General features: G+C 35.7%; 2 protein-coding genes across 3 annotated transcripts; one reads left to right on the top strand and one right to left on the bottom strand.

Annotated features, from left to right (window-relative positions):
- Positions 1 to 4,063: 4,063 nt before the first annotated feature.
- Positions 4,064 to 5,107, top strand: LOC107605587 (uncharacterized). Its single transcript, XM_016307501.3, has one exon. The coding sequence runs from the start codon at positions 4,401 to 4,403 to the stop codon at positions 4,893 to 4,895; it is 495 nt and encodes a 164-aa protein (XP_016162987.1). The 5' UTR covers positions 4,064 to 4,400; the 3' UTR covers positions 4,896 to 5,107.
- A 2,568-nt stretch (positions 5,108 to 7,675) lies between these two features.
- On the bottom strand, positions 7,676 to 14,887 carry LOC107648567 (uncharacterized). Of its 2 annotated transcripts, XM_016352382.3 has the most exons (5): positions 14,644 to 14,887; positions 9,481 to 9,565; positions 8,649 to 8,750; positions 8,205 to 8,543; positions 7,676 to 7,936 (listed from the first exon to the last, which is right to left on the bottom strand). In XM_016352382.3, exons 3-5 carry the CDS (start codon positions 8,712 to 8,714, stop codon positions 7,826 to 7,828), a joined length of 516 nt encoding a protein of 171 aa, XP_016207868.1. In that variant the 5' UTR covers positions 8,715 to 8,750; positions 9,481 to 9,565; positions 14,644 to 14,887; the 3' UTR covers positions 7,676 to 7,825. The 2 variants fall into 2 exon arrangements, with proteins under 2 accessions (XP_016207868.1, XP_020960948.1); XM_021105289.2 differs by lacking the exons at positions 9,481 to 9,565; positions 14,644 to 14,887 and having other exon boundaries at positions 8,649 to 9,474.
- Between the last annotated feature and the right edge of the window lie 7,074 nt (positions 14,888 to 21,961).

Genomic DNA, 21,961 nt, shown 5'->3' on the forward strand with positions numbered 1-21,961 from the left:
CAAATATGCAAACATAGGTACGTGAGCAGTGGATAGTATGTTTACTTGATTTTGTTTTAGCAGATCAATGAACGACAAATTTGTTTTCTTATTGGTGTTGCTGATCTTGAGGATGGGGAATTTAGGATCGGAATGGAATACGGTTCAAAAAAATCAGTCATTGCGGCAATTAGGAGTTTCACTATCTCCTGAGGAGTCGATTACGTTGTTTATGAATCCGAGCCACAAACATTCAATGCAAATGCAAGATTTACGGATGTGGGTGCGACTGGCTTATCCGAGCCAGCTTGATACAGAAGAAAACCTGTTGGGAGATTCAGAAATACAACAGAAGGCACACGTGTTCCATGAGAATGATCTCACAGGATCACTCCAAGTTAGACTCGGACATGATTGCTGAGGCTATGAAGCCATTGGTTGAATCCGACCCATCCATAAAGGTCAAATCTATAATTGCGGAGGTCTAGGCAAGATTCTACTACACTATTAGTTACCGGAAGGCTTGGCTGGTAAAGTAGAAGTCGATAGCCAAGGTTTTCGGTGGATGGAAAGAATCTTACCAAGCTTTGTCGTTGTGGTTCTTGGTGATGGTTCAAAAGATTCCTGGTTCACAAGTCCAAATAGAAACCCGACTCCTGTATAACGGGAGTCAATAGGTGGACGGTGTTAGAATACTTCATTGGGTATTCTGGAGTTTCTATCCATGTATAAGAGCTTTCAAATATTGCAAGCCACTAGTTCAGGTTGACGGAACCCACCTATACGAAAAATATAAAGGTTGCCTTTTGGTTGCAGTTGCGCAAGATGGGAATCAAAACATTATACCGATTGCTTTTACGTAGAGGGTGAGACTGCTGATGCGTGGCACTTTTTTCTCAGTAATTTAAGAATACATGTTGTAAAAAAAGACGGCGTGGGGATAATCTCCGATCGTTATGAGTCAATTCGGGCCGCAGTAAATCGTAGCAGAGGTGATTGGAAACCTCCAAGAGCATGATGGATGTTTTGTATTCGGCACATTGGCAGCAACTTCTTGAGGGAATTCAAGGTTCTGTACTTGCAAAAGCTTGTGGTCAACATTGGGTATTCAAGGACAGTGGAGGAGTACAACGCCAACTATAGGAGGTTGCAAGAACGAGGCGAGGCATATGTTCGTTGGTGCGACAACATCGATCGTCCCCAGTAGGTGTTGGCATTTGACGAGGGACATCGATGGGGTCACATGACGACGAACCTTGTCGACTGCATTAATTCGGTGTTGAAGGGTGCTCGAAATCTTCCTATATTAGTGCTAGTTTGAGCAACATATTATCGGTTGAACGAGTTGTTTACGCAGAAGAGTACTGAGGCTTACCAGCGCAAGCGTGCTGTATTTACTTTCTCTCAGTTTGCCACTCAGCGGATAGAGGCAAACATGCAGCACATAGGTAACATCGTTGTGAACCGGTTTGATAGAAGAAATGAGGCGTTTGAGGTGCATGAAATGCCTAGTGAAAAAGTGTTAGTTGTTGATCTTGTGCGACAGAGGTGTGACTGTGGGCATTTTCAGGTGGAGCGACTTCCATGTCGCCATGTTATTGTGTGCTGTGCTAACCAGCGACTGGATTGGCAGGTATATGTCAGCAATGTATACAAGATGTCAGAGATTCGAAAGGTCTACAGAGTGGAGTTTGTCTCGTTGGGCGACACGAAAACATGGCCTGATTACAGGGAGCAACGATGGTCGCGAATCCGGCCTTGCGACAAAAGTCAAAAAGTCGTCCTAAATTGACTCGCTATCTGAATGAAATGGATTCACAGGAAATGCGTGGTCCCCAGGTATATCGTCTTTACGAAAATCAGAGTCATAATCACAGTAGAATCCGATGGTCCGTAAGGCTTGCTCAACCTCCAGAATCCGGACCGAATGCCATGTCTTTGGTTGGTCAAGCTTACAGGGCAAAAGATTTCTATTAGCTTGGTAAAGTTCAACCACAAAAGGAATTAATTTAATAAATATCAATATGAATAAATTGATAACTTCTTTTAACAGAAAATAAAATAATAATAATTACAAAAATTCGAATTTCTTATAAAAAATCACATAAAATTCAAATTTTTATGTATAAATATTTTTATTATTTTTTAATTTAATCATCAAAATTTACATAACATAACAATAACCACAGTATTATACCAGAAACTTTTAAAAAAAATATGTCCTATTAATTTAATTTAAAAATTAACAAAAATATCATATTCTAATAAAGAATAAAAAGAATAATATTCATTAATTTTAATAATTATTAAAAATATAAAATATCATATTCTAATAAATAATAAAAAATATATATTAATTTCGAAAAAATTAACATTAATTATAATTTATATTAATATTTAACATTACACTTAGAATAATAATATTCAAATAAATAATAGCAAACTACTAAATTAATGTTAATAAAGTAAATGCTAATAAATTAAACAAAAATAATAAACTTACATAATTAGGATGTCCTAAATAATTGATCACATGATCTTCAGGAGACATATAAGTACGTACTATTTTAAATATTCTAATCTCACTCTCAACCTTAAAACTAATTCAAAACCCTAAGCCCTAAGGAGTGAAAACCCAAGCCTAATCACCCTCAACAATGGAAGGCAACGAACCTCCAATCCCACCACCTCTCAACAATATAATGAGCAATCAACCCAGCCCCACCACTTTTATTATACACGGGCACTATCAACCCCCAACCTCCGACCATAAATGACGCTTGTTTTTGGATGGGGGCCTGCATCTTGCATGCAGACACGGGGTAACACGCAGCCTACATGCCATGCTTGACAAATGGCGAAGCAAGACCAACACATAACTCGTGTGCTGCTGCATGGTGGACACATGGCGGAGCGCACTAACATGCACCCTGCGTGCTGTCTGGATGGCCGACACGTGGCGTAGCGTGGTTAACTCGCAGCCTACTTGCTGTTTGGATGGAGACACGTGGCCTACTTGCTGCTTGGTTAAAGGTACTTTCACTTGATGAGCTGACTATGTATAGTTGTCTCTTGCATAGAGAAGGTTGAGCTGAGTATGTATAGTTGCCTCTTGCCTCTTGCCTCTTGTATGGCCGATACGTCAGCACGGAAGCTGTGTGTTGAGCAACACAAAACTTGCGTGTTGGCCAGTGTTTTTGAGGGCTTCACAACCCTAAAAAATATCCCAAACACCAATATTTGAAGAAAATATCATTATTTTTTTTATATATAAAATAAATTTTGACATTAATTATGATGGAGGATTTTCTTTTTAATGATATATATGCCTTTTTTGTCTTTTAATTTTTTCCCATTCATAGTGGTTAGTGGTAGGCATCTCGGCATGACATTCGACATTGATTACTGTCATTGATTGAAAGTTTGAAACAATAAGTCTAATCAAAATATCTTATGTCACAAAAAAAAAAAAAAAAAACTTAGCTTATAAACTTTGAAAGAAAAAAAATCTTATCTTATAAACTTTGAAGAGCGATTAATTTTAATTCCGGTAAGGTGGGGGTTATTATTAATACTTAAATAGTACTTTGGAAGAAAAGCAAAGGAGAAGAAATAATGAATTTAGGCCCCAATATTGAATACTGATTAATTTTTTTCATAAAAGAAAAAAATTTGTAACAAAACATATTTTCGTATTTTTATACTAATTAGATTACTATAGTCTAATAACGCGCCTAACCTAAAATTCTTCACTATAACCATTTATTGCTTCCATCTTATGAATATAATTAATTAATTACTAATATAAATATAATTCCTTTGACTATATTCATTACTATAAACAAAAAGTTGAACAGATAATACCAAAAATGTAGTCTACTATTGTAAGCCATGTAACTACTCATAAGTACAAAGACCTTGCAACTTTTAGCTTCTATTCAATTTTTGACTACTTGTACCAGAAAACCCACACCATGAATTCATACAAAAATAATTTAATTATTAAAATACGAACACGTTTTTGATCTTATCTTGAATAGTTTTAAATTCCGAATCCGGTGTGCTATGAGGAAAATTTTGAAAAAGTCCATATATACAACAAGGTGCTCACATGGTTTCCTACTTTCTTTTCCATACCCACACCTACAAAAGTAAAATCTCTCCCTAAACTTTCTACCCAAGAATCCACTCTCTCTCTTAATATTAATCTTATCTTTCTTTCTTTTTTTGAACAAAATCTTATCCCTTTTTATTCCGAAAAATTCTCTATTTTTCTATATAAACCATAAGGCACACACTTTGGCTCATTAGCCATTGAATTGGTCATCTTATCTTTGAGCGATTAAAGTTACCAATTGACAAAAAGATTTCGACTTTCAGAGACCCTTTTGATCGAATTTTGAATCTTGAAGATCGTCGTCATGAAAGGCAAGGGACAGAGTCAGAACATTTTTGTTAGGATCATGGTATCGCCAATTAGGGCACTTGGAAAAGCAAGGGACATGTATGTGAGGAGCATAACAAAATGTGGGGACAGCATGAACTATAGTAACCCCATGGATGCTGCAAACAGATTCTCAGCTTTGTCTAGAAGCCATAGTGCTGCAACATCAAGAAGATCTGAAGTTAATGATGAGGATTTTGCTGAGCTCATGAGGGCTGCTTCTGCTAGAACTTTGGCTAATAGAATTGACGTGGATTATGTCCTAAAACAGCAGCATCAGCATGTTCATCATAATTCAAAAGGGTTACCAAAATCTAGCAGTGTTGGTATGGCTAGAATTGATGAGGAGAATGATTATGCAGAAGGTAGTGTTGGTGGCGGTGGTGTTGGTGGCGGTTTTGGTGTGCCTGAATTGTATCCAAGAAGTAAGAGTTATGCTGTGTCTAAGACTCATAATGTTGTTGCTTTCTGAAAACTTACGAAATCAACAATTACCCTCTTTCTTTTTCTCTTTTTTTCCTTTTTTTATACCATGATTTGAAGATGAGGTTCAGACATGGGGAAATTAAATGATGTAGTGAGTTAGGAAAATTGAGATGAAGAGAGAATTTGTGTAGAGATTTTGTATTCTTTATTTGATTGTATCTGTTTCTTTCTCATGTTTTGATTGGACAATTTGCAAAATTTTTCATTCTCTCTTTTTTTCTTTTGGTGGTGTTTTGATCATTATATTGATCAGATTTGTTCATTAGAAAAATTTTCTTTTTTGGGTGGTTTTTTATGCTTTTTGGAGAGTGAGATTAGATTACCATCTTAAACTTCCATCCTTCAAAAAAATGTTAAGAAGTTAATTGTCTGAATTTATTATGATCTAAAGAAATGCTGGGTAAGTTAAGAAGCTAAAGAAGACATTACTCATCAATCTGAAAAACAGAGATAGTATAACATAAAAAATTATTAATTGCCTTTTAATTTTATCATTTAGAAAAAAAAAACAGAGGAAACAAATAATAGATCTGGAGTGCGTATGTGTAAACTAGAAATCTAGAATCAAACAGAGCAGACAAAAGTTTATTTTTCAACTAATAGTTTGGAAGCAGTTTATCTCCATTAGAACCATTTTGTGGGTTTGATTTGAAACTTCAATATTTTATTTATGTTGATTAATAAATAGTAATTGATGACTATGACTATGAAGATATTATTCTAATGTCTATTCTATTATCCCAAAGAAATAGATTAGGATTATGACTCATTATTTGCGCTACTTTCAACGCTTCAAGTAAATCACTGATTTTACAGTTTACTACCACCGTGAATATCTTCATAATTAATTATTAGTTAACTAATATTTATAATTTAATAAAATTATCCAATTCCACATCATTTAAATAAGTCGGTAAAATAATCGTGCGTTACTTTTAATTTCTTAGTTAGCTTGCTGCAGTTATATCTGGTAAATTCTTTGTTACTTGGTCTATCTCAAAAACTTAACAAGGATAAGCCTTTGAAAAAATGAGAGATATATCCGAATTAAAAATGGACAAACACAAGTCTATTTATTCATAATTAGATTAGATATAAAATAACTAGCTTACTATATATACATAAAAAATAAATCATTATTTATTAATTAGCTACTGTATATAAAAATATATGTTTAACAAAATTGTATTATTTATTTATTATAAATTTGATTATTCTATTATAACAAATTTAATTATTATAATAACTAATTATTTAGTTAAAAAAATGTGAATTGATTCATATAAATATATACAAAGACATAATTATGTTGATTTAGCAGTTAACTAACTATGTACCCATATGATATACAAAAAATATTTATTTAATTTGTACGTTTGTTTAGTAGCATTTTTTAATTCTATTTTTTATTATTTAATTTATATAAAAATTATTAAAACTTCTAACTCATCTTTCTAACTAATCTACTAATTGTTAAATAAAAAAAGTTTGGTATCTTTTATCTTTATAATAATGCTTTAAAATATGTGTATATATTTAAACTTTTACTCATTTAAGTATTAGAAAATAATCGGAGGATAAATTAGATTTTTTGATCATTACTTACATTCTCTATTCTTCTAAAATGATATTATTTATAGATTTTATTTTTAATAGATATTTAATTAATTAATCAAATAATAATGTCGGTATATTTTATTTGCAAATCATATTAATCAAAGTTGATATCCAATAAAAGAAATATATAAATTAAATTTATTAAAATAATTGACAATCACTAAAATTTTAGTCATTAAATATTAATGTTTGTATAATTTTAAAAAAATACTTTCCTAAAATATTATATGAAAAGAGAAATATCAAATATGTATACTAACACCAAAATGTGTTACATTAGCATTTTGGATGCTAGAATATTACGTGTTATAAGATAATATAACGACAATGTAATAATGTTGTTTGTAAGTTTTATTCCTTTATAGATATTTGACTAATTAATTCAAATAATGATATATAGTATATACATAATTTGCAAATCATATTAATTAAGGTTAATATACAATAAAAGAAAGACATAATTATTTATTAAAATGATTGATAATTAGTAGAATTTTAATCACTAAATGTCCATTTCATATAATTTTAAAAAAATATTTTCTTAAAATATTACGAGAAGTGAGAAATATGCATACTTGCATCAAAATGCGCCAATTTAGCATTTGTGGTGCCAGAATCACTACAAAAGGCGCTAATTTGCGGGAGTTTTTTTTTTTTTTGTTCTGCGGGGGTTTTTAACTCCCGCAAGTTGCGTAACGGCGGTTTAGTAAAATGACGCAGTTAGGTGTCCTACAATAAGTTATGGGAGTTTTTTTGGAACCCACGCTATTTTGAACTCAGAGTTGCGGTGGTTTTTTGCCCTCCGCTGTTTGCGGCAGTTTCAACTAAATTGCATCAGTTTCTAAAGACCTCCAATGGTTCTATGTTACAGCAGTTTTGATTCAGGTTGTGGGGGTTTTAAACCCCCGCAAATGTATTATACTTAAAACAACTTTTTATTTTGTTGGAGTTGTGAACTCCCGCAATTTATAATGTAACGCCAAAATAAGATTTACTATGATATATATAGTTTTTTCTTATTTTATAAAATATTAATTAGAATGCAAAATTTAATAAAAGTAAAATTCTTTAAAGTATAAATCTAAAATATAACCCATTAAAATAAATAATAAGTTTTTTATATTATAATAAAATACATAATATCTGAATCCTCACTGTCTTTATATGTCTAATCCTTAATATTAAACAAGCTAAAATAATATAAACTCATAACTTCCACTAATAAGTTCACTACTTGAATAAGTTTGTTTAGTAAAAAAATGCAACATAATACCCTAACAAATGTGCAACAATAAACAACTAATCAATCTTTAAAACAATACTAAACAATGTCTTCACGATTTTCATTGCTTCCGTCTGATGATGTTCTTCCTTTGTCGGTGTAATAATTTTGTTCTCAACATCATTAGCCTAAAATAAATTAAAAACAGAAATATCAACATAAAAATTGTCACATCTATGACACTATAACGACAATTCAAATAAAAAATAATTTAAAAAGGCATTAACATTTCCTTGTGTCAAAAACTTGAACAACAAATTAGTAAGAGTAGAATGTAAGGTTAGAATATACGAGACTAATACCATGCTAGAACATTAGCATAATATAACAGTTATCATTTATCATAATTTCAAAATTATTAGTGCAACATAAAATCGACAAGAGAAGGCAATTTACCTGAGCTCCATGGTCAAATATACTAGTAAGTTCAACAGGAATTCTTCCTTCTTTAGCAAGAAAATAAGCCTTGAATGTAGTCAATGTCCCATCAAATTTAGACTCCAAACGTTTAAAATCAGCTTGGAAGTAATTGGCAGTAGATGACATTGAAGTTGAAGAATTAGCTAACTGGCTAGGATGATTGGCATTTCTGAAAGTATTAGTAGGTGTTGCTCCCATTCCCATGCATCGCACCCTACCAGAATGCTCCTCTCTAAACACTTTGCCAATAGCATCATTTGTGGATGGTCCAGATTCATTTTTCTCATTTTGAGCAATAAGTACTTCAATTTGTTTCTACAGTTGAGATTTAAATAACAAAAATTTAATAAAATAACATTAAGGTTTGGCAGTTTTTGAAGTTACACTTTTTACTAAAATAGACCAAAAAGTACAACTTACCGCTATATTTCTTGCTTCATCAGTCACAAACGACCCATCTTTTTTCTTATGAGTTTCTATGTACATTTTTCCACAGCTAATTTTTCATCCAGTTTCTAAAAACTATACAAAATAGGATTAGTAGTACATGATAATACGGCTAATTTTTTGTCCAATTTCTAAAAACTATGCAAAATATGATTAGTAGTACATGTAACTAAGCTTTTGTTATTAATTAGTAGTACATGATAATATGATTCATACCATTAATAACAATAATTGTGAGTGGTTGTGGCATATAGATGACAAGGTATTCTATGGAGCTTTTAAGAAGAGTTCTATTATATGAACTTGTCAAAATAATCTAAAACTGACTATCTCTATTTTTTTTATATTCATAATTTAACCATCTAGATTTTCTTATTGTATTTACGAATTTAGCACTTAATTTTTTCTAATCAATTCCCACAAATCAAATCTGCAATACCGAATTCTACCTCAGGTCACAAAAAAATTCATCTGTTGGTATAAGAATAGTAAGAAAAATAATTTCTACTAGTCTAAAACATCATGATAGGTCTAGAGGAGGAAAAAAGAAAAAAAAAGGTAATTTATAAAAATTGAAAACTTTAAATTTTTCAAGATTAGATTTACTTCAAATTTTCTCACCAGATTTTATTAATTGGAAACTGAAGAAGGTCCAAGTTAATGAAACATGAAGCATTCTCTGTTTCAAATGAGTTTGGAATCGCTAAATATCATTTCACCTTTTAACAAGCTAAATATCAAGTTCGGAAAATTCAATAACACCTAACAAATTAATACGCTCAATTATATGCTATCAAATTGTTACCTTTGCATAGAAGTACAATTGCAACTATCAACGCGAATAGCAGCAGCAATAGAACGCGAACAACAGTAGCAACACGAACCCGAACCTGAACACGAATGCGAACAGAAGTAGCAACACGAAACTAATCAGTACAATATCAGGAGTCATGTGTAAGAACCGAGACTAATTAATCGTCTAATTAAATAATTAATATTGCCCAAAATAGGATCCAAAAATTTAGAATGAGAATTGGAGGATTTAAATAAGATTTTTAGACTCAGTAGATTTTTCTGAGTCAGAAAATGTATTTTCAGCGAAAAACCAAGAATAACCGCGAACCGGCAGCCGAACCAGTCGAACCGGTTTAAGTCTGTCCGGTACTGTGCAAGAAAAATTAAAAACAATCAAAGATGGGCCAAACGAGCTAAAAATTCTAACGGGTTGGACCGAACCCAAATTGGGCCCAAGCCCAACATATATAACTCAATTAATGAACCCTTTCACTCTCAAACACACACACTAGTTGAAAAGCGGAAGAAGGAGAGAAACCCCATTAACACTATTCATCATCAACTTCCCAAGCTCATAACATGAGTTACAGAGCTCCGATCGCAGCACCGTTTGCGGCCACGCGATCTTCGTGAAGAGCTCTACAAAATTCACCCAAGAAAATGGTAAGAAAATCACAAAATTTCTCTCAGTTCTTCCTTCCAAAATTTCGAAATTTAGGGCTTTGTGTTGAGTAAAATTTTGTGATTTTGGGTGTTTAGGTACACTCTAGCACTTGATTTCTATTGGGTTTTACTCCAATCATCATTGGGTAAGGTGAGCACTTCAACTCTCTTGTGGTTTGGTGGATTTGATGAATCCTAGGTTGAATTGTTGTAAATTATGTGTATATAGATTGAGATTGTGACTGTTGGCACTTAATTGGAGTTTTGGAGTAATTGTTGATGCTTGTTGGAGTTGATTGGTGGCTTGGATTGTGGTTAGAAGCTTGAATCGTGCTCAATTGGGGTTTTGGTATATATTGGGAATCGGCCAAGGTATGATTTTGGTTTCCTCTATGTAATATATAATATTTCTTGACGCTTAGGCTAGTGACCCATAGGATATGATTGAATTAAATTGGTTGTTGGAATTGTTGTATGATGATGTATGATAATTTGATTATTTGGGTTGTTGATGAATTGAAATGTTGATGTTGATAGTATGGTATTGAAGGTTGAGGTTGAAATTGATTATGACGATTGTTGGTAATGGTGGAATGATATTTGATTAATATGTTGGTTGAAATATGAATGTATTATTATGTATTTGATAATGGGAATTGATGATTGCATAAGGTGGAGTGGTAAAGTGAGGTATGAAAAATGGTAAAATTTGAGGTGGGATGGAGTTAATGTGGTTTTGGTTGGTCTTGGTTGTGAAAATTGGAAAATTGAGAATCTTGTGAATTTTGGTAAAAACTGGTTTTTTTGTGAACTTTGATGGGTCATAACTTGTGCCTCAATTTTCAAAATTTGTTGAAATTTATTTAGAATTAAAGTCCATTGAAAGATCTTCAAATTGATATAAAGTTTGTAAAATTTGGATTTTTGTAAAAGAAGTTATAATCATTCAAAGTTTGGTGTCAAAACCTGAATTCTGCAATGTTGCAGAATTTTGTGATTTTTGGTTTGTGTGCGCATGCACACCCCTGTAAGTTTTTGAACCTGTGCGCACGCACAGCCTTGTGCGTACGCACACACAGAGGAAGGCTTACTGATGGGAGCGCTAGCACACCTTGTGCGCACGCACCGTTGGAAGGTGTATTCTGTTGAGGGCGTTCACACGCCTTGTGCGAGCAAACAGAATTGGAAAATTTTACACCTGTGCGTACGCACACCTCTATGCGTACGCACACTTTTTGAAAATCTCCTTGGGCGTGCGCACACATAACCCTGTGCGTACACACATGCCCTGTTTTTCAACTAAATTCTTGTTTTAAACTATTTCAACTTTTCAACAAGCTTGTAACCTTCCGTGACACTATTTTAAGACTCTTTGACTTATTTTCGGGTATCAAAACATGGGAAAGGTCCAAGAAAATTTAAATTGGTATTACTTTGAAAAGTTAGAGAATGGAGGCTTAGGTTTCTGGTGTACTGAGGATGGCTGTGGTGGAGTGAGAAGGAAGAATGGTATATGAATTGAGAAACTGATGAACTAATGAGTTCGGAATGGAAATATTGAATTGGCAGTGGTTGAGATGAGTCGAGGACTCGGAATTACAATGATGAATCATTGATATACTGAAAATGTTTTCTGAAAACCACTGTATCACTGTTTTATATTGATATTGTTGAGACGCTATGCGCTCGGCAGGGACGGTGGTTGAATCCCGCCTGTCGAGGTAGCAGTGGCGGCGTAAGGGTGGTGGTTTGTCCCGCTTGCGTTGAGATGTGAGGTCCGTGGCAAGAGTATCCCTCTCGCATCCCTTCGGTTCACTAGAGTCTGCAGGCACAAAATCCTGGATGGTGTTCCGAGCACCATATCTCGGGGGTTCCCAATTATGATTCCGAAGGGCGACATCTCCATGGAGATGTGTCGGGTTGGCAGTTGAACCGACAATGTGATATCACAGCCAATAGGACAGGCATTCATCATATGCATCTTCTATCTGTTTGTATGCTTTGCCGACTTGAAATTGCTTGCTAATTGTATAACATGCCTAATTGCCTATTTGAATTACTTGATATATATGCTTATACTTGTGTTTTACTTGCATTGTAATTAATTGTGTTTTCTACTGGGATTGAGGAGGTTCGGAAGGTGGTGACGATGGGATCGCATGGAAGATAGGTTGGTGAAGGCTGTGGGACAGCAGAGAACTGTTAGATTAGAAAATCCTTTAAGTTAGATTACCCCTTTTATTATGTTAAGGTTTTAAGTTATGCTTTACTGTTTTAGTTATATTTTACGATGAATCTTGTGATGGATATGAAGTTCTAGGATTGCCTCTGGCGTCCCAGAGTCTTATATCTTTCATCACTGGACACTATTACCATACTGAGAATCTCCGGTTCTCATACCATATTCTGTTGTTGTTTTTTAGATGCAGGTCGCAACCCATCTCGGTGAGTTGTTTCGATGGTGATAGAGCGGAGGATCCTGGATATATTTTGGAGTCTTTTTTTTTATTTTGTTTATATCTCATCTTTTGTATTTACTTTTACCTAGAGGCTTACTTTGAGAGAAAAATTTGTATAAGCTGTTTTAAACTTCAGATTTCTGTATTGTCTGTATATAGCTAGCCGGCTTAAACTCCGCGAGTCGTAGCTAGATCCTTATATTATTATAGTCTTATGTTTTGTTATATTATATATATCTTGTGCGTTAATTTTGTAGCTTCGTGAGTATGTTTTGCGCTTTTCAAATCCTGTTTTTGAGTTATATCCTTCATCAGACTTCTAGACTATATTAATTCTTCCTATATATTATATGTATAAGTTTAGAACTGTCGTAACCTTTGATTGACCTTTACTTTACGACACGAGGTAAGGCTTAGGGTAATTAGGGTATTACATCATGCATGAAACTAATCAATGATGCTATATAGAGTGCTTTCAAATACTTCAATTTCAAACGGATTGAACTAACTAAGTTATCAAGACCCTCCAACCACTCTTATCAAGTTCAATTAGCCAAATACCAGAGAAGTGGATACAAAGAAAACAAGAAAATAAAGCTATGTCCAATTATTATAGCACCAATATTCATTACTAATCATAGTTTAAGAATTCCAACTTTCCCTAAGGTTTTGAAGGATAAACAATTAGACATTCAATAATAATTGGGAGTTTAAAATAGTCTCCTGAATATTAATATATAACTCATTTGAATTTTTATGTCTTATCATTCTACAAATCTTTTATCACTATTACTAAGTTATTTATCACCTTACATTTACCATGCGTGTTATCAACTTATCATTTTTTAATTATATTTAATGAACCTCTTTGTGCTGCCTTGCCATTAAGACCAACCTTAATTCAATGGAAAAGTATGAGGAGTCAATAGAATATTTATACAATGTGTACAATGAAAGTTTAGGGAGTATTAGAGATATAATCATTAGTGTTACCTTTTTCCATTAGTTGAAGCTTTTGGGATGAGTGGTATCATGACATAGTATTAGAGCACTAAATCTGAAAGGTTAAGAGTTCAATCCTTGGTGAACTCCAAAATTAGTTTAAGTTTTTTTAAGTTTTTGGAGGATGTTCATTTTGTAACTCAAACCAATGTCAGTAGAACTAATAAGAGTATGTATATAGTACTCAATAAATTTGAAAATTTAAAAAGTATTAAAAAATTTCTATCGACTTAATATGAAATTTATAAAAAATAAAAAATATATATATAGAGTGCTTTCAAATACTTCAATTTCAAACAGATTGAACTAACTAAGTTATCAAGACCCTCCAACCACTCTTATCAACTTCAATTAGCCAAATAACAGTGAAGTAGATGCAAAGAAAACAATAAAATAAAAGCCATATATGTTTGATTATATTTTACTAAGTTTCTTTTAAAGCTATGCCCAATTATTATAGCACCAATATCTATTACTAATCACAGTATAGAATTCCAACTATCCCTAAGATTTCGGAGGATAAACAATTAGACATTCAATAATAATTGGGAGTTTAAAATAATCTCCTGAATATTAATATATAACTCGTTTAAGTTTTTATGTCTTATCATTTTACAAATCTTTTATCACTATTATTAAGTTATTTATCACTTTATCTTAACCATGCATGTTATCAACTTATCATTTTTAGTTCTATTTAATAGAGCTCTTTGTGCTGCTTTGTCATTAAGACCAACCTTAATTGAGTACATGTTTCAAACTATTGTCGATAAAACTAATAAGAGTATGTATATAGTACTCAATAAATTTAAAAATTTAGAAAGTATTGATTTATAAAAAATGAAAAAACAGAACACTGGATCAGAGTCAACATTGAAGAAAGACTCAAGCAACAATTCATTTAAATAGAGGACACATTAACATAAATAAACAAAACTCTGTATAACCATCACAACAAATCCCTCTTTCGTTTTCTACTACACATGCAATTCAAAAATCAGTATATAAATCCTAATAATTTTCATATGTATATGCTATCAAAGTGTTACCTTTGCATAGAAACACAGCTGCCACTATAAATGCAAACAGCTACAACAATGGAGCGCTACCAGCAGCAACAACACGCGAACGCAAACAGCAGAACAAAACAAACGCGAGTAGCAGAGGCACGAACAACAGCAATCAATGAAGAAATGTGAAGAACGAAGCAATTACAATATTAGAAGAGTTGGAGCAAAAACGGTCGGATAAGGGGAATTGGATTTTGCGGGAAGAGGATTTTGCGCCTCCCAAATTATGTTAGCGAGTCTTTTTTAATTGAAGGGGATTGTTAAAAATCCTGTTATTTAAAATTAAAACTCCTGTTAATAAATTTTTTAATAAAATAAAAAAATATTTTATTTTTAAATTTAAATTTGCAAGAGTTTTTTAAAACCTCCATTAACAAATTTTTATATTATAACTTTTTTTTTGTAGTGGAGATATACCCCTTATATGATAATACAATACAATGACATTATTTGTAGGTTTTATTATTCATTAATGAATATTTAACTAATTAATTCAAACAAAAAGATGTATATTTTTATTTGTAAACTATATTAATTAAGGTTGATACATAATAAAAGAAATATATATTAGATTTTTTAAAATAATTAGTAATTTGTAAAATTTTAGTTATTGAATATCAATTTTCGTATAATTCAAAAGAATATATTTTTCTAAAATATTTTAAAAAGAGAAAAATATACATACTATTATCGGAATGTACCACATTAATATTTTTAGCACCAAAATATTATGTGGTATAAGATAATATAATGATTTTTAGTATACATAGAAATTTTTTATTAAAAAAATTGATAAATATATAATACGTAAACTTATCTAAGTATTTAAGACTCACTTTTAATATATTTAAATATAAATAATTAAACTTGTGTTTATAAAATAATCCTGTTTCTTAATCTTTTGATCAATTTTAAAAACAATTCAGTGTTTTTTTTTTTTTTTGCAAGAGTTGTTTTTTTTATTATGATTATTTTTGTTGTTTTTTTACAATATCTCACGGTCCGACAGTTAAGGTCTAATCCGTCGCGGATTAGAGCTCTATTTAAGGGTTTGTCGTTGGCCAATGAGTTGTTGCATGCACAAGACGAGATTCGAATCCCCGACATTTATTTAAACAGACAAGTGAGTTAACCACTAAATCAACCTAACTTAATTTTTTTTAATCATTTTTAAAGACATTCAAAATAAAAATTTTCCATACTAAAATTCATGTATGGGCCTTTGTGGAATATGACTTGCATTTGTTTGTTGAAACATAAACACTAATACATAGATACAGTGATATATGTTCACTATTTGTTTGTTGAGATACAGATTTTTAACATGGTGATACACATATATACACAAAATTTATGTATTTCGTGTTCCTCCTTAAAGTTAAGACACGGAGACACAATAAATGTGATACAAAATTTGACTTTTTAACCCTTTTACTTTCTGTTCTCCCTCATCCCTCCTCCCTTCTCCCTCTTCCCTCTGCTACTAATGCTCTTTTCTCTTGCTTCCTCCACCACTACCGTCGGGCCTTCTTCTCTTCGTCCTCCCTATCTCATTCTTCAGATCCTCTTCTTTTTTCGTCTAGATCTGCACTTTCACACATGGAGTTCAATTAACCATTACCCAATACACAAATTGAAACACAAAGAAATCAATGGAATTGAAAAACTGAATATGCAACGAGGCCGTGCGAGCGATAGATCCTAGTCGGAATTAGAGACCATTAGTGGAGATGACCAATTTTGTGGTTATCGATAGTGGAGCAAGGATGGAACCAATGTCCCAGATGAGGACGATGGCAGGACCGAAGCTGATTACAGAGCCGTCAACAAGCTACTGAAAACAAGCCAACTATTGCTTCTAGTCCCAACTTTCATTATCGAGAATTTGCATCCCTTCTCACAAATTTAAATTGCACATCTCAATTCCTAGATAAAAGATCATGAAACTTGAAAACAATGACCTTATTCCAAACAGTAAAATAATTATGAATATTTTTCAAAATCAAATATGCCTCCAGAAAATCTATTTTGTAGATCACTCATTTGTAACTAACTTTTTAAATTAGCATAAGATTTTGTTACATTAAACAACGCACAACGATATTAAAGAGAGTAAAATTGACATTGGTTTTATACATCTATTTATACATTATCACTAAGTCATTTTGCATTATCATATAATTATGGTAAAGACTTTGTTAGGTACATAATAGTTTTTGAAAATAATGTGAACAATGGATTCTAAAATTGGCCCAATAAAGTAAAAATACATTATACCTCTAAATTACCCATCTAAATTTTAATATTAGGATAACCATCCGCACACCTAATGAATTAAACATCTAATATATTCATTGTTCACATTGTTTAGTATTTTTATCGTCTACCTATACTTTTTCTTATGGCAACGGACTTAATTAAATCATTGGCAACAGCACTCCATTCATGTGATCACCAAAAATATTCATCATGTATTTATGCCATGCCATTACTCTTAAAATTTAAAAGGATTCGTCAACTACAAAGTAGATTATAATAGGTTAGAGTATAATAAATTTCATTAAATGTCGAAAAAGTTATATAGGTGCAATTTCATTAATCTCGACAAAAAAAAATAATCAATTTTTCTTTTTGTCGATAAAATAATCAATTGAACATCAATATAAAAAATTTGACACTAACAATTAAATTTATTTTCTGTTCAGTTGCTCAGTCTTGGAACGGGTCAGGTGTACTTGATGCTCAAAGATGGTGAGGATGCTGGGTTCGGTTCGCCTTTGCGCATCAAGGTCTCCCACGCCAATCGTGAAGAGGATGAGGTCGGGGAGCGAGGTCCCGCTGTGTTGTGATTTGGTGTGGAGGGGGCCACCTACAAAAGGATTCCGACACCCAAGTCAGTGTCCGTACAAAGAAGGCAATTAAGGTAAAGAGTAGGTGACGTACCTGGGGGAGGGGTAGAGCCCTCCTCATATATAGTATGTACCAGGCCAGGTCCCACATGAGCAGACCCACCTTCTAGGAAGCTTCCTTCCTAGCTGTTAGATGCCTCGTGAAAGGGGAGGTGACATTCGGGTCGCCTCCTGGTTCTGATCATGTGAGGCCGTCGGGTCGGCCGGCCACTCGGATACGGGCATTAGGCCAGGTGGGTTGGGCCGGAACAGTGCCCCCAACGCGCCAGCTATGGTCGCTAGCGCCGTTGCTGGCGCGTTCCATTCTACTTTCTCCTTGGTTGGGTTCCCACGTAGTCGGCCGCTCGTGATAGGGGTGTGCCCCCTACGTGTGTGCGGGTTTCGTCAGTTCCGAGGGAACGTCAATTGTCGCCTCATTCTTCGCGCATGACATTTAATGCCATTATGACTGATTTGAAAACCTAGGTGAAAATTCCATTCTGCCCCTGCCTTTCGCACTTCTCCGTGTCAGTTATTCTTCAGTTTTCATTATTTGTGTTTCATCTTCTTACTGCTTCAGACCATTCCTACATCCTTCTGAATCCCTTCTGCTCTCTCTCTTGCATTTTTCTTTCTGATCTCCTCAATCCGCTCCAATTTCGCTACGTTCCTTCGGAGATTGCCATTTCCTGATTGCAATTTTCCTGGTAAGCATCCTTTCTTGGTATCACAAACGGATGAATGTTACCTTGCTACTGTTATTACTGCTTGCTTTGCTACTGTTTCATGTTTTATGTTCCCTTAGGTTGTCCATGCCCTTTTGCTTATGGCATGCCACCGTTAGTTAGGTTTTGGGGGGGGTTACAATTAGATTTGTAGTTATCTAGCCTTTGCTTAACTGTAGATGAACCGTAGATGAATCTACTGTAACACATAGAGTTAGTTCCGGCTTTTCCATTTTTTTCGACCTCCCGAAGTTATTAACTAAGTGGTGCCCCCACTGTAGGTATGGCACAGCGTCCTCTTGCGAGAGCTCCCGTAGATCGATATGCCTGGGTCACGTCAGACGTGAAGGATACCCCTTCGCGAATAACTCTTGAGGAGCTCACAGAGTTTCGTCAGACTGACCAACTTTGAGGGGGAGGTCCCGAGGAAGATTGTTATGATGTGTTCGTTCCTACGGACCGGGAACGGATATGTCACCTTAACTTAAACACCCCCAAGTCGTTGACTGGATCTGGATGTACAAGGTGATGTTCACCAGCCTGGGGTTCATATCCCCTTCTCTTCCTTTCAAATGGCGCTACTAAACCGGTGTGACATGGCGCCATCGCAGTTGCACCCGAATAGCTGGGCCTCCATCTAATGCTTCGAGATGGTATGCGAGTACTTGTAGCTGCCAGTATCGGTAGAGGTCTTTCTGTAGCTTTTTGTCTTGACGAACCCTTCCAAAGAAGGGAAAGCCAAAAAAAGGTACATGTCTTTCCGGGCAGCCCAAGATAGGAGGAACTTTGGCTTGTTCGAAGATTCTTTTCATGACTTTAAAGGGAATTATTTCAAGGTACGTCCTGCGACGGCTAGCACCCATTCTGGCTAACCTTGAAGGGAGAGCGCCTTATCCTAACCTATTGGAGTTTTGGCGCTGGGGCCAACGCCTTGACGAAGGTGACTTACAAAGGCTTGATCCAGCAGAATAAGGACGTTATCGACGTTCTGTTGGCCATTTTTGGTAAAAATAATGTTAACCCTCACCTCTTGATGGGTGATCGCGAGATAGGTAGGAGTTACATAAGTGGGTGGTCGGCTGGCCATAGCTTCCTTGTTTCTTATGCTTGACTTATTTGCTTATTTGGTATCTTGCTTAACGAACTCTTATGTGTTTCCTCGTTTTAGTGTCCATAGCTGCCGAGACGACCGGACTTGAGGATTTGATGGTCCATTTTCTTCCAGGTCATAGCGACGACAGTTCTACCACCCCTACTGCTAAGGCGCCGTCTTCACCTACACCTGAGGTTCAGTCAGCTCCTCCTCCTCCAGTGCATGCTCAGGGCCACGACCAACGCGAGGCGGGCGGAGCCCGTCTTGGCCCAGGCTCGGGTTCTAGACGGGAAGTACCGCTCGTTGCTGCAGGAGGTCGCAAGCCTGAAAGTCAAAGTGGAGACTTTAAAGGGAAAATTGGCTGACACTGAGGAGAAGTTGAAAACTTCCAACGCGACCGTGGCCCGCCTTACCTAGCGGGAGATGACCCTGGAGAGCCAGCTCGCCTCTTCCCATGGTCAGACTTCTGCAGTAGAGGCCAAAGTTTCTGGCCTGGAAGCCAAGTTGGAGGAGGCCGTCAAGTCGGTGAGGGAAGCCAAGACAGAGGTTGTGGGACTGAAGAGGGAGGTCGTCGGTTTGAAGAAGAAGAACAAAGAGACAGTCAAGAATGCTCGCGAGGTGATTTCTGGGACCGAGGAAGCGATCAAGGCCCAGGTTAAATTGCTTTCTCCTAATTTTGACACCTCCGCAATTGGTGCTTTCAAGACTATCAGGGATGGTCAGATTGTTGACATCCCAAAGAAGTGACTTGTAGATGCTTGTAGTATTTTCGGCCGTTGTGGTCTTTTGTATACTTTGGATATGGGGTTTTATACCCGAACTGTTTACCGTTTTGGTAGTTGATTAATTTTAAGGCCGACTCGTGGCCGTTATCAACGGTTAACTTTAAAGCCGACTTGTGGCTGTTATTATCTGCTTAAATTGCGTAGCCGTTACTTCGATAGCCGTCAAATAGTAGGCGCGATCTTATCGGCTCCCGGGGTGATCAGTCTTGGGGTACCATTGCGATAACAAATTTTATGATCCATAAGGTAAAACAATTGAATAATGCATTAAAAACGGCAAATCGAAAATAAGAAAGAAAATTTAAACGAAACACGATTAGAGCATACTTAGTGGCAGCCTAAAAATGGTCGTGGGGCCTGTTGCAAAGTTTTAAGAGTAGAACCTCTTTAGGTTTCCCGCATTCCTCGTCCTGGGTACCTCTCTTCCGTCCAGTCGTTCTAGCTTGTATGCCCCGTTTCCGACGACCTCTCTTACCCTGTATGAGCCTTCCCAGTCAGCAGCCAGTTTCCCTTCCCCAGGGGTCGGTAGGCCCACGTCGTTGCGCCGTAGAACTAGGTCATTTGGTTCAAAACTCCTCTTTAGCACTTTGGCGTTGTATCGTAGGGCTATTCTCTGTTTCAACGCCGTTTCTGACAGGTGAGTCATCTCCCTGGTCTCATCGACCAGATCTTTCTCAACTACTTCCTCGACTCCACCAAGGAGTAACCGTGGGCTTGGCTCCCCCACTTCCACGAGAGTCACTACATCGACCCCATAGGTAAGTCAGAAGGGCATCTTCCCGGTGGAGGATTGTGGTGTTGTTCTGTAAAACCATAAAATTGATGCAAGTTCGTCTTCCCATCCTCCCTTCTTCTGGTCAACCCGTTTCTTAAGGCGTTGGAGGATGACTTTGTTTACGGCTTCAACTTGGCCATTAGTCTGTGGGTGCTCTACTGACGAGAACCTCTGTTTTATCCCTAGGCCAGTAAAGAATTCACCGAACCTCTTATCGGCAAACTGTGTCCCATTGTCTGATATTACGACCTCCGAAATTTTAAATCTGGAGATCACTTAACTCCACGTGAATTTTCTGCAGTTGGCTGACGATATGCTGGCCAGCAGTTCCGCCTCGACCCACTTAGTGTAGTAGTCAATGACCATGATCAGGTATTTCACCTGCCCGGGACCTATCAGGAAGGGCCCCAAAAGGTCAACCCCCCACTGGCTGAAAGGTCGGGAGGCTATCAGTAAACTTAACTCGGCTGCTGGGGTCCTATAAAAATTGCCGTTTTCTTGACACTTCTTGCATCTCTTCACGAATTCCTGGGAGTCCGACATCATCGAGGGCCAGAAGTAGCCGGCCCTAACGAGCTTCCAAGCTAAGGCCTTTCCGCCAATATGGTGGCCGCAACATTCCTCATGGACCTCGCTCAAGACATAGTCTGTCTGATCGGGGCACAGGCACTTCAGCAGGGGCTGACTCAGTCCTCTTTTGAACAGTTGGCCCTGTACTATCGCGTAATTTGGCCGCTTCCCTTCTTGTCACTTTCGCCGCCCTTTCATCGTCAGGGAGCTTACCGTTTTCCAAGAAGTTGGTAATCAGATCCATCCATGAGGGGATGTCGGCTGCTTGGGTTACGCACAAGGTAACCGTCGATTCCTTTACCAATCCTTGGATCAGGGATCGGTTTCCTAACTCAGGCTTCGTGCTTGCCAGCTTTGACAGGAGGTCGGCTCGTGTGTTCCTTTCTCTTGGAACATGCTGCACCACGACCTTGTCGAATTCCTCACTCAAATTTTTTACCCTTTCCATATATTTTTGGTTC

The sequence above is a fragment of the Arachis ipaensis genome, chromosome B6 (assembly GCF_059453495.1).
Source record: "Arachis ipaensis isolate K30076 ecotype BB chromosome B6, ASM5945349v1, whole genome shotgun sequence".
Classification (NCBI taxonomy): Eukaryota; Viridiplantae; Streptophyta; class Magnoliopsida; order Fabales; family Fabaceae; genus Arachis; species Arachis ipaensis.